At 33.2% G+C, this 14,229-nt stretch overlaps 1 protein-coding gene across 4 annotated transcripts in view; it reads left to right on the top strand.

Moving 5' to 3' along the window:
• Window positions 1-4,223, top strand: part of LOC136033137 (neuropathy target esterase sws-like) — a 201,282-nt gene extending 197,059 nt beyond the window's left edge. For all 4 annotated transcript variants that reach the window (XM_065713787.1, XM_065713796.1, XM_065713805.1 and 1 more), the window contains one exon: window positions 4,027-4,223. In XM_065713787.1, the coding sequence (XP_065569859.1) occupies window positions 4,027-4,128 (102 nt within the window). In that variant the 3' untranslated portion in view covers window positions 4,129-4,223. The remainder of the gene's footprint in view (window positions 1-4,026) is intronic.
• The last annotated feature ends 10,006 nt before the right edge of the window (window positions 4,224-14,229 follow it).

The raw sequence follows: 14,229 nt of genomic DNA, 5'->3' as shown, positions 1-14,229 counted from the left end.
TCTTTTTTAGCTTATTTAGATTTTTAGATTTTTTAGTTTTTTTTATTAGTTTTTAGTTTTTATTTCTTTTTAGTTTTTTTGTCCCGGTCGTCATTTATATCCCCCTGTTTCCCCCGGTGTCCCCGTTGTAGTTGTGTCCCTGTGTCCCGGTCGTTATTTATATTCCCTGTGTCCCGGTCGTCATTTGTATCCCGGTGTACCGGTCTGTATATACATTCGTTTTTTAGTTTTGTTTTTCTCCTTTATTTTTTTCCTTTTTTTTTCTTTTTTAGTTTATTTAGATTTTTAGATTTTTTAGTTTTTTTATTAGTTTTTAGTTTTTTTTTCTTTTTAGTTTTTTTGTAGTTTTTACCTTCTTTTTAGTTTTGTTAATTTTTTTTTTTACTTGTGTCCTGGTCGTCATTTATACTCCCTGTGTCCCGGTGCTTTGTTGATTGCTAATCGAACATTCCTTTTGTCCTGGTCGCTTTCTCTTTGAGTGTCGTCATTTATTTTTTTCTTTTTTAGTTCTTTTAGTTTTTACCTTTTTTAGTTTTTTTTTAGTTTTTAGTTTTTTTAGTTTTTTACCTTTTTTTAGTTTTTTTAGTTTTTTAGCTTTTTTATTTTTTTTATTAGTTTTAGTTTTTTTGTAGTTTTTGCCTTTTTTTTTAGTTTTTTGTCCTGGTCGCTTTCTCTTTGAGTGTCGTCATTTATTAGTTTTTTCCTTTTTTTTTTTAGTTTTTTATTGGTTTTTACCTTTATTTTAGCTTATTTTTCAGTTTTTTCCTTTTTTTTAGTTTTTTTTTATTTTTTATTTTTTTAGTTTTTTACCTTTTTTTAGTTTTTTTAGTTTTTTTAGTTTTTTAGCTTTTTTACTTTTTTTATTAGTTTTTAGTTTTTTTTTGTAGTTTTTGCCTTTTTTTAGTTTTTTCAGTTTTTTTTTTAGTTTTTTATTGGTTTTTACCTTTATAGTTTTTTAGCTTTTTTATTTTTTTATTAGTTTTTAGTTTTTTTTGTAGTTTTTGCCTTTTTTTAGTTTTTTCAGTTTTGACGTCACCTAATCCAGTTTTTTCAGGTGACGTCACCTGACACATCCATCCACACATCCATCCATCCATCCATCCACAGACAACTTATTTTTATATATATAGATATATGTATATATATATATATATATATATATATATATATATATATATATATATATATATATATATATATATATATATATATATATATATATATCTATAGATATAAAAATAAGTTGTCTGTGTGTGTGTGTGTCGAGTGACGTCATGTTTGTGTGTCGACGGACGTCATGTTTGTCGACTGACGTCATTATAAGGATTGAGCTGCTTGCGTCATGAAGTTGTTTGTCGACTGACGTCATGTTTGTCAACTGATGAAATTACATACCGGGACACAAATGACGACCGGGACACAGGGAATATAAATGACGACCGGGACACAGGGACACATCATTAGAATAATGAGGTATAGATGTGAATACGGATTGTTTTTCCCATGGACAATTATATGTTGCATGTTCAAGAGTCAGTAAACCTGACAATCTATTTATATGCACAGACAATGGGACAGCGAAGAATGGTGTATATTCGCATGTTTTACGTAGTTAAAAACATATATATATATATATATATATATATATATATATATATATATATATATATATATATATATATATATATATATATATATATATATATATATATATACAAAAAAACAAAAAAACACATATATACATAAAAAATATATATGTATTTCTTGTTTTATTTGATGTATAATTAAATAAACGTGATAGGCCCACCCCCCCCCCCATTGATGAAAACGTGGGAATTGTTGAAAAAATTTTAAGTACAAATAGGAAGAAATGTATAGCTCTTCTGCCAAATAAAGCCTTCAGTTGTAACCAATTAAGAAATAGCAAGCTACCCTTTCTCCTCCTGAAAATATATGTTTCTACTCTGGCTCCTTATCCTTTCATGCAGTCATCATCCTCCTTCTTGCTACTTTGTTCATCAATCTTTCGGTAAGGCCTACGTAGGCTCTTCATAATTTATATTTGAAAGTTACACTAAAGGTGAGTATCAACTAATCTTTTTCTTTAATGAGGTTAGCTGTATTATCCCTGTTAAAAATATATATATATATATATATATATATATATATATATATATATATATATATATATATATATATATATATATATATATATATACTAGCTGTTGGGGTGGCGCTTCGCGCCACCCCAACACCTAGTTGGTGGGGGCGCTTCGCGCCCCCCCCCAAGCCCCCCCGCGCGCGTAAGTCGTTACGCGCCATAATAGTTACGCGCCATTGTAGTTGTGTCCCTATGTCCCACCTGTGAATATAGATATATATATATATATATGGTTTTAACTACGTAAAACTTGCGAATATACAACATTCTTTGCTGTCCCATTGTCTTTGCATATAAATAGATTGTCAGGTTATCCCCCTGTTTCCCCCGGTGTCCCCGTTGTAGTTGTGTCCCTGTGTCCCGGTCGTCATTTATATTCCCTGTGTCCCGGGTCCCGGTCATCATTTGTATCCCGGTGTCCCGGTCTGTATATACATTCGTTTTTTAGTTTTGTTTTTCTCCTTTATTTTTTTCCTTTTTTTTTCTTTTTTAGCTTATTTAGATTTTTAGATTTTTTAGTTTTTTTTATTAGTTTTTAGTTTTTATTTCTTTTTAGTTTTTTTGTCCCGGTCGTCATTTATATCCCCCTGTTTCCCCCGGTGTCCCCGTTGTAGTTGTGTCCCTGTGTCCCGGTCGTTATTTATATTCCCTGTGTCCCGGTCGTCATTTGTATCCCGGTGTACCGGTCTGTATATACATTCGTTTTTTAGTTTTGTTTTTCTCCTTTATTTTTTTCCTTTTTTTTTCTTTTTTAGTTTATTTAGATTTTTAGATTTTTTAGTTTTTTTATTAGTTTTTAGTTTTTTTTTCTTTTTAGTTTTTTTGTAGTTTTTACCTTCTTTTTAGTTTTGTTAATTTTTTTTTTTACTTGTGTCCTGGTCGTCATTTATACTCCCTGTGTCCCGGTGCTTTGTTGATTGCTAATCGAACATTCCTTTTGTCCTGGTCGCTTTCTCTTTGAGTGTCGTCATTTATTTTTTTCTTTTTTAGTTCTTTTAGTTTTTACCTTTTTTAGTTTTTTTTTAGTTTTTAGTTTTTTTAGTTTTTTACCTTTTTTTAGTTTTTTTAGTTTTTTAGCTTTTTTATTTTTTTTATTAGTTTTTAGTTTTTTTGTAGTTTTTGCCTTTTTTTTTAGTTTTTTGTCCTGGTCGCTTTCTCTTTGAGTGTCGTCATTTATTAGTTTTTTCCTTTTTTTTTTTAGTTTTTTATTGGTTTTTACCTTTATTTTAGCTTATTTTTCAGTTTTTTCCTTTTTTTTAGTTTTTTTTTATTTTTTAGTTTTTTTAGTTTTTTACCTTTTTTTAGTTTTTTTAGTTTTTTTAGTTTTTTAGCTTTTTTACTTTTTTTATTAGTTTTTAGTTTTTTTTGTAGTTTTTGCCTTTTTTTAGTTTTTTCAGTTTTTTTTTTAGTTTTTTATTGGTTTTTACCTTTATAGTTTTTTTAGTTTTTTAGCTTTTTTATTTTTTTTATTAGTTTTTAGTTTTTTTTGTAGTTTTTGCCTTTTTTTAGTTTTTTCAGTTTTGACGTCACCTAATCCAGTTTTTTCAGGTGACGTCACCTGACACATCCATCCACACATCCATCCACACATCCACAGACAGACAACTTATTTTTATATATATAGATATGTCAGGAAAATATTGTACCGGTATTATATGTTTTTCTTCTTTTACTTAGCATATCAGATTACTGAACATTGCTAGGTTGTTTCTTATTGTGATCTTCATTATTGTTTCTTTATCAAGATTTATTTTCTATTTTTTGCAGTAATTTCCTTGTTTTTTTTTTTTTTCGACAAGATATACAAATCCTGCTGTGTTCCGGTGCAATGACCATTTTAAAAAAAAATCTCTTATTTTATTTAGATTCCGATTGCACATGCGCCAAATTACGTAGAAGAATTAATTTGGTGTGGATCGTCTTTGTCATCGAAACATGAAGAAGACCTGTCTGAAGAACAAGCGTGAATTTATATTATGCTAAATTCCTATACTAGTCTCTCTCAGTGAAATTGAGTGTTGTTCAGTTTTGTAGTATTGGCCTAATGAAGTTTTCCTTTAAACTTGTTTCAATTCCACTGTTTACCCATATCAAGTAAATTAGGTGGCTTCAGAAGAATTTTTGGAGGGAAAATTTTGGAATATAACCAGTCGTGGGCCAATCAAAAGTATGGTAAGTCAAAATTGAGCTTACTTTGCGCATAAATTATATTTTAATGGTGAGAATTAGTTAAATAAAAACAGAACCTTGCAAAATTTAATACGTTGCAAACTCTGAGCTTTTAACTTGTAAATTAAAAGTAAACTGTGGGTAAATCTGTGTAAAAAGAAGAGTGACATTTATCTGATAAAAAAGGGGCACGGGTCCCAACAAAGTGCATGTTCTTTTTCGCGCAATATGCCGTGTGGAGATTGTATTTAGCGAATTAGCATAATTTGCATTGGGAGCAACCAGAATCTTACGGTGATATTTGGTTTGTGTCGCAGGGTGGTCTCCATCTTTAATTTTCAGCTTAGCTAATCCGTCATTATAATGCTTTCATGTTTTGACATTTTTTTTTTCTCATTTTCTCCTATACCCTTGTTATTTTGCATTTTGGTGATTTACTTCACGCTTCGGAGATTTGTTTAAAGTGAATTAAATTGATATTCGCTAATTATGTGATTCGTAAAAGTAATTAAGTGATATTAACGACAAATACCGTACTGATTTTAGAATTCTGATTTTAGAATGGAAATTGTGATTATATTTTTCAATAGAGATAATCGAGATGATTCGAGCATGAAAATGTCCAACTTGCGGAATGACAACTAGCGGCCAACAAGCTTTAGGGGTGGTAGCTCACACACAGCCACAGCAATCTAAAATCTAGCTAACTAAGAAAAAACTAAAAAAAAAAAACGACGCCCTCCGTAAAGAGGCAGACAGAAAGATAAGAGAGTCTGAATATACAGCCTACGAGGCCTGTATGGGAGGAGCCGAAAGAACACCAATCATGTAGAAAAAAAATACAAGCTAAGATAGATCAAATATAAAAAAGAAAGAGAGATCTTTGAGAGAGATCGCCAGAAATTCATAAAAACCATGAAAGGTCTAATAAGAGTTCGCTGGGTAATCTTTCATCACGTACAACTTTGAGCCGTCGGTTTGCCAGAAAACATTTTCTACGGATCGATTTTAAGAAAATGAGACGCATAAAACCTTAAATTCAAAGACTGAAAAACATGCAACTTCGTTGACAAGTGGGTAGGGTAAGAAACCTATAGATGAAATGGGGAGCCAAGTCGCCCTGTCTAAAAAGCGAAATACTTGATACTCCAGTTCGGAAAGCTAGTAATCCGGAGAATTTTACTAGTTATCGCCGCAATAGAGGTAATTAAACAACCCATAAAATAGCAAATTGTGTAATGGCTAGTAATAACTGAATAATTGAAGAATTCATGGCATTGGACTGGCCAACTTGTATAGAAAATGAGAGTGAAGCAAATCAAGCAGCGATTCTCGTTTGAGGACGATCTGTTAATGCTGTGTGAGATCCTAGACAATATGAAAGCTTTGGGCATAGGTGCCATTGATCTTCTGCAAAAGATTCTACAGAGATATTGTGCACCGTCGTGAGATGGAAGAAAGATAGTAAAGGAAATGCGGAGTTACTGCTTTTTGTCCTTCCAAATGGGACAGTTGTCTTTGATTTTTGGCGTCACGTGGTATCTATAAAAGCACCAAATGGAACTGAGAGGTTTCTTAACATAATCAATAACATAATCATTTCTTCAGAACGGTTCCTTTCAACCTTCAAAGACGTTAAAACTGATCATAGAAACTCGTGTAAAAGTCTGACCCTTACCCCAATTTTACAGGCCAAGTTTGGTATGAAAGGAAAAGGCATGTGTCGCATGATTTAGAGGCCGATGTCCCCCTCTTAAAACTACGCAAAACTGTAAAAGCCAACGAAACAGCCGAGGAGTGCGTTCAGTACAGTTAAAAGTTCAGCTAAAAAAGAAAAAAATTATAAGAAATTATTTTTTTTTTTTGATGAAAAAAGGATTTATGTGAGTTTTTTTTTTAAATATTTGAGATAAAAAAGAAAACAGGTGAGTGTGAAAAATGTGCGATTGTCGGAATTTCCAGACTTTTAAACTGACCTATCAAAAATCTGCTAGGAACAAAATGGAAGGACCGGATATCATCCAAAATTTAGTGCACGTGATTAAAAGCTTGAACATTGAACAAATTGATCATTGTCAGGAAGAAGTTGATTAATATCCTTTTTCCCCAAGTATTTTTCTTGTTCTATATATTAGGCTTAGTGCCTTATATATATATATATATATATATATATATATATATATATATATATATATATATATATATATATATATATATATATATATATATATATATATATATATATATATATATATATATATATATATATATATTTATATATATATATATATATATATATATATATATATATATATATATATATATATATATTTGTATATATATATATATATATATATATATATATATATATATATATATATATATATATATATATATATATATATATATATATATATATATATATATATATATATATATATATTCTGCTATTTTTTTCCTTGACTGGATGTCAAAACTAGATGCATGGCCCTCTTTTAGAAGGGGGCCAATCTTGGGGGATTTAGCACATCCCTCCAGTGATGCAGAAGTCAGCCAGGATGATAGTGCAGTTACAATGATTGCAGTCGATGTTATCTCTCCTGGTACCAGTAAGCCATCTGATTCCAATGATGGTTACCAGCTAGTTGAAAGCAGAAAAAGTAATAAACTTTCCAATTCCACACCTGAGATTAGCTCTAAGCCAGAAGGGTTGAGGTTAAACCTTAAACCAGCCACAATACCCCCCTTTCGAAATCTCTTGTGCATTTCACTTCTACTAACAATTCACAACTAAAAAAAAGTTTGAAGATTAGGATGCATCTTGTCAAATTGTTAAAATGCAATTTTATTTCAAACATTACAAGGGATTACGGAGATATTACAAGAGTCCTAGAGGTTTTGTTACTGGATGTTAAACATGCCAAAACAAAACAAAAGCCCAAGAAATCACCTGCATCAATAACATATGTGTTACACCTAGTCTCAAATCATCATTACCAGCAGTAAAACAACGAAAAATTGTGATATATAATGTCCCATCTGATATAACAATAGCAGATCTTAAAGAAAGTCTAATGAATGCTGAAAGATCAAGAAATACCACTGCTAGAGGCCCAACGACCTGGTAGGCCAAATGAAGCTGCCCTTTTTCTGAGTAAAAGTGTCCTGTTTACTTTGCCTGTCTAAATACTGGTGGAAAAATTATTCCTATTCGGCCAACCAAAACCTTTCAGATTGTACCATGAAAAGCCAGTGCAGTGCACTCAGTGCATGAAGCAAGGCATTGTCTCCAAAAACTGAAAATCCACAGAGGCCCCGTGTAATGTCTGTCTTGAAGAGCCCTCACACCCATCCTGTAGCTCTGAGGTTAGATGTGTCAATTGGAAATGAAATCGTAATTTATTCAACAAAAAGGTTGTCCTAAGTATCTGGAAAGACAACAAATGTTAAATTCGTCAGAAACGATATATTGTTTGTAATAGCTGTTGCTGAGATGTGTTAGTTACCTATGGTTAACCAGATTTCTACTGATCTTTTAGGTCAGTGCAAATCATCAGCTCTCAAACTGTGGTACGCCTAACCCTTGGGGATATGCCAAAACTGTTTAGGGGATGCACGGCCGGCCAACAAAAAAAGTTAAACAACGACAGTTAAACTAAGACAGGGAAAATTGTCAGAATTGTGCCTTTCTGGCTGTCAAGCAGTCTCAGTTGGGACACGTTGACTTGCGCATGCCACCAAGTCCTAGCCATCTGAGTGGCTGTGTAGGCCGGCCAGTTTCTCGTGTCACTGCATTGCAGTAGCATTGCCTGTTATTACAAGCTTGCTCTCAATATTGTGGTGTTTTGTGTTATCTTGCAGACACTCAACCCCGTTCAAACACTACGTCAGTGTTTTGATTCCGGTACTTAAATGAATTTTAAAATAATGATTAACAATGGATAAATGGCCTCATGAAGATCTGATTCAAAGTTCTGGGCCATCAACTACACAAAATGAAGGAAGTCTTGAACGTCTTGTTTCTAATGACCAGCCCAGGGAAAAAGAAACGGAAAAACTGGCGAACGAATCCAAAAGGGAAAAAGAAAATATGACTAGCTTTACTTGAAACTAGGTTATACTTGGACTTGTAGCTGAGGCAAGACTAAGCCACAATGGGTTGTTGGTTCTGAAATTTCATCAAACAAATATATGAGACTTTTTTAAAAGTTCTTAGAAGTAGGAAAAACGCAATAAAACAGTTTTATGGTGCAGAACAAAATAAAAGTGCTGTAAAAACTTCTCACAAAGTTTGTCATTTGATTGCTAAAGCTGATAGAAACCATAATACTGGTGAAAATCTAATCCTCCCTGCCGTAGCATAAACTGTTTGTTGCATGTTTGGTGAGAAAAAGACGAAACGAATTAAATCAAATCCATTATCAAATGATACAGTTTCAAAGATGATGTGGCATATGACACAAAAGAACAACTTATTGGAGCAATTCGAGGTGGTCCTTGCTTTGGAATATAAATCGATGAAACCACGGATACCACTGGCATAGCCCAACTAATCGTTTTTGTACGTGGCATTTTCAAGATGTAATATTCGAAAAAATTTTATCTTGTAAGAAGCTTAAAATATTGACAAAGGTGAAGATAATTTTCAACTTGTTAGATCCTTTTTTTAAACTAGCTCGAGTGGAAAAACTGTGTGTCAATGTGCACGCATGGTGCTAAGGCTATGAGCGGTCACATCACGGGTCATTTAGGCCGTGTCAAAAAGGTTTTACATGGTGGTAAGAATGATAAACTTAATAACTTAAAGATGTCCTTGATCAGATTGTCAAAATTGTGAACTTATAAATCTAAGGCTCAAAAACCTTGTTTCTGTAAAAGTCTATACCAGGAAACGGGGAGCCTTCATAAATAATTATTACTACATACTGAGTCACAATAGTTTTCTCAGGGAGATTTTTTGTCTCGTGTATTTGAATTTTTTTTTTCCATGGGTGATTATATCGACCCAGTGGTCCTAGAATATCGTGAGAGGGCTCTTTGAACGGAAATTAAAAGTTCTACTTCCCTTTTTGAGTGACAAAAATAGGGCAACCTGGCCCCCTCCCCGCCAACTTTTTTCCAAAGTCTTCCGATCAAAATTTTTAGATAGCCATTTTGCTCATCATAGTTAAAAGGCCCAATAACTAGGCCTTTAGATATAACACAACCTTTCCCCCCACATCCCCAGGAAAAAGGGTTTTTAGTCATAAAATTTGCCCATTTTAAATTTCACCCAACATTCAGAAATTAAATCGAAAAAAGGTTTTTCAACTGAAAGTAAGGAGCAACATTGAAACTTAAAACGAACAGGAATTATTACTTGTATGGCAGGTATTACCCCCTCCTCAGCACCTGACTCTTTACGCTAAAGTTTTAATTTTGTCCTGATTTGTTAAGAAAGATTCCTGCAATACAAGAGTTTATAACAATAGGGTAAAGAACTTTAATTAGAACAAAACTTTTGGGCAAAGAACGAGGTGTTGAGGAGAGAATCATCCCCTTCATACACGTAATAACTTTTGTTCACTTTAAGCTTTAATATTGCCCCTTACCTTCAGCTGAAAAAATTTGTGATGATATAATTACTCCGAGCAAGCCCATAGGAAGTATACTATTGGAGCTGGTTAACCCTCAAGACGTTATTGCGCACACCTAGGTCTAACGCAATACTATAGTACATTTGTTAGTTATGCAATGGTATAGCAAACCTGGTTTTTACGTAACAGGGTATCGTTTGTTTACTTATGAAACTTGTTCTACAAAATTTCTTTGGTTGTTTTATTAAATATTTAAAAATAGTCTGTTGGTCAAGCGGGGAAGGCCCGGTTGTAAAAAAAAAATGATTGTGGTCCTATGCTTACTTGGGAAGATGACGTAATCTTACCTGACTTGTTTTGGTTCCGGTGGGTCTTTGTAATCCAGAAAAGACTGGTTATGATGGTTAAAGACACGTGACATATTAGATCTTACGGTTTTCTCAGCTCGATATTGGAAAAGAATTTAGTGTATCACCATCGATGGTATTATTCTTGCCCTAATCTTTAATAATGGATGATTATACTCTATTAGATATTGAAGGCGCTAGCTTTCGTGACATGAAACCTAGAGTGTCTGACCTAGCAGTAGAAATTACAAGGGGCTGTCAGCTAGCCCCAGAATGGGACGAGGTGTTTGCCGGACTTGTTATATCATTGAGTAAATTCACGTTGGATGAACAGTTATCCCTTGCAGCAAAAGTGAATATAATGCATATACAAAGATTACAAGACGTAATAAATGTATTAGTGAAATATAATGAAGATAATGATCTCAATCAGTAAACAGAAAGGTATGAGTTTGTTACATTTGCTGTTGGATATCAAACTAGCGAGAAAGAATCTTCATTCTTTGTTAGTCTGTAGTCTGTAGTGAGAGTGTCAACATTAAAAATGGCTGGATTTTAGAAACAAAAAATACATACGGAATGTAGTGACTTTGGAAAAAATATTTGTTTCTAGATAATCATTTTCAGGAGTTATCTATTCAAAGGAAAATATTTTCTCAAAGAATTCTTAATCATATAATGATTCTCCGTCTTTGGACTATTTCATGAAACTTTTCCGTCTTGGGCTTAATGCGTTTACTCAATTTATAGATATATTAATTGAAATTAAACAGAATGATATTATGGATATGCTTTTGAGCACTGCCTGGAGTTCATTTAGGACGGCCATTTTGCATGGCAACAACACATAAGTTGAATAAGTTTTGTGATGTCACTCGATTACTCCTACTTCAAGAGGACATTCATTTTATAGATCACAAGTCAGTTCTTTTTTGTAAATGGGATATTTAATATGTAAAAAAGTTTTACACGTTTCCATTAGGTTTGTATACATTAGGCAGCTGGTCAGCCTTTGAGAGTTGTAAAATTGTAGGTGACTATAATGAAACTTGTAGACTATGCAATAATATGTAAATTGTATAGAGTATATGTAGTACAAACTAAGACAAAAATTCTCGACTCAGAGATATTTGTGACTCTCACACTAGAGGATTTCTATGCCCCAACGGTCTCTATAATAAATGTGATCAATGGGAAAATACTTGCCCTGGTATGATTGGAAAGAACCCTAAACGTGATTTCAGTTTATTATTAGGAGACCGGTGTCGTCGTGGTCATTATAGGAAGAAGAACTTGGTCTACGGATCAATTGCTGGAATTAAGAAAGAGTCTGGTTTTTACGGTATCACTCTGAAGATAATGGCTACTATGATTGTAAACCTACTGAATTTTATTGGGCTGTTAAAGACAGTGATTCTTTATATGAGAATATCCTATGTGACATCACGACAAATAAGCTAAAGGAAACAAGTGAATTTTATTATATGAATCAAAATAGTATTATTGACTTTACAAGGCGATATAAGGAAAATGAAGTTACGATATAATGTAGAAAATTTGACCCTGACTTTGCATACCAAGATGAGAACAAGTTGAATCCTGAAAAACTCCCACCACTTATCATTACTGAGGGTTACCTATACGCGGAAGAATAAATTTAAAGAATGAAGGCTCTTTTGTAAATACGTGTTTTATTAATAAAGGAAGTCACAAACACTTTTAGTATTTTCAGCCGGAAAATCGTATAATCGAGGATTGTCTACAGCAGTGCAGATCCACAGTTTTTGGCTCATAGATCTTTTACTCACTTCCAATTTTGAAAAATAGATTTTCGAAATTGCTCAAGAAATTTTATGATGTGAGGTGTGTAAAATGAACACTTTGGACTAGAGGATAAAAAAACTCAATACTGTTTGCTGATTTAAAGATTCAGAGCCGATTTTCCCTCTTTACAGTTGATGGGGTATTATTAACAATGATAAGGCTATTGTTAGCCCTTTGAATATGATCATGGAAAACCGAGGTTATACAATAATATTTGTATTTGGACCTGTAGGGATCCAAATTGAACACATTGATTATTTGATTTGTGTTCATGGTGCTAAGAATACTACCATCAGGGGTAATTTCCCAATAGGTATGAAACTGATTTAGCGAAATAATGCTATTGTCTCCTTCAACGGCTCGGCAAAGGTAAGCTCAAAACATATAGTGCCCGTTTGGATACTTACAACCTGAGTACCAGACAAATCCAATACAATCATACCAAGAGTTTTTCCAAGCATCTCATCGGTTATACCATTTTTGAACAGTTATAAACCTCGATCTAGGGATTTCATTGTCAATTTTTATAGGGTCCTCTAGGATTTATCAAAGAATAAATTTTAGAGACAAATTCCATTTACTTTACTTACAAGAGATTCAAGTTCAAATATTTAAAATTTGCGTGGAGAAGTTGTCCATGATCCTATGGCACTAGCACTTTTTATAAAGTCCAAATCGAGCTTTAAAGGAACTTTGCAATTGACCAAGTGACAAATCGTTGTAGGTACGTGAATCCGTAGCAATATCTCGCTGACTTGCGATTATAGGTGGAACGAGCAGTTTGATATTATTTTCACTAGCTCTTAATGTCTCAATTGCGAAAGTAACACAACTCATAACCTGTTTTTTCGTACATGAAATATTGCCAAGGTGAGAGAGACTGTTACATCTGATGCAGTGGCAACTACTCTTCGCAAAATAAAATTGGATGGAGCAAGTTGTGGCTTTATATCAGTCTTAGCAATGGGAGGAAACCATTGAGGTATATTAAATATTCCATGATTTATTTTCCTAAACAAGTGTAAATCTTTAGTTGTCATATCTCTAAGTATATTAGTAGTATCAGCGTCCGTTCTAGATTCACATTCAATGGCTAAACCTCTCAATTTCTTATAGGCCATTGGATTCATCAGCATGAATTGTATATACCTGTATAGTTTGAAAGATTGTCGATAATGCTTGCCAACGTTTCATTCATGTGGACACTTATTTGTTAATGCAAGCTTATAGTGCACAATTTTCATAAGATAGCACCTTGACTACAGCAGGTTTGTCCTTGCTAGATTTTTTGACAATCACATACAAATCAATAAATTTGGATGTAAAACCTGTAAAATTTTCTTCACTGGAATAAATTTGCAAATGAACGTTTTCAGACAGCGGTTGTTGCAGAAAAAATTATTCATATCAACTATGTTTTACACTGACTGAAGGATGAGCTTCTTTGTGTGGTAGATATGCCATTTCTAGGAAAAGAAATCCTTTTTCTCTCTTTTTTTCACAGTTTTTACTCTTTGTTTCTTTTTCTTCTTTGACAAGGGTAATGTTTTTTCTTCTGACTGGACTTGAGACTGACGAGTGAGAAGGCGTTTCTTGCCCGTTTTAAACGTTTTTTGCTTTGTCGTGATTTCAATCACTCGCCAAGGGATCGCGTGCTGGACCTGAGATTTTGTGAAATACTTTCCGTAAAATCCTTACCCTAATCATGTAATGTAGAGGACGTAACATCCGTGGCAACCGGTGCAATATATTTTTTAGCAAGGGGTTATTCAAAGCGAACAAACAGTAAACCAATAGCCAAGACCGCAACCAGACATTGACGAATGGCCCCTGTAATAGTCCATTCCGTGAACCACTTGTGTATGGGTGTGTGGAGTGGTTATAGTATCATGGTAGTAGCTGTAGCTGTAATCTAAACTCGAACCGTAGGCAATAGTAACCAAAAACACTGGTGTAATTTCGCCAAAATTCTGATGGGGGTGGAAGTTGGATTCAATTTTCCAAATTAAGTGATATGGCCGTAAAAACTGAGAAGCCATTTTTACCCTGAAGGTACTATATAGTACTGTTAAAGTACTATAAAGAAACTTTATAGCAAAATAAAGGTAACTAAATAAGTAAATACATAAGGGTACCATAAAGGTAAATATAT

Source organism: Artemia franciscana, chromosome 1, assembly GCF_032884065.1.
Source record: "Artemia franciscana chromosome 1, ASM3288406v1, whole genome shotgun sequence".
Taxonomy (NCBI): Eukaryota; Metazoa; Arthropoda; class Branchiopoda; order Anostraca; family Artemiidae; genus Artemia; species Artemia franciscana.
Note: the sequence above shows the minus strand (reverse complement) of the source record. Positions and strands in the feature narration are given on the sequence as shown.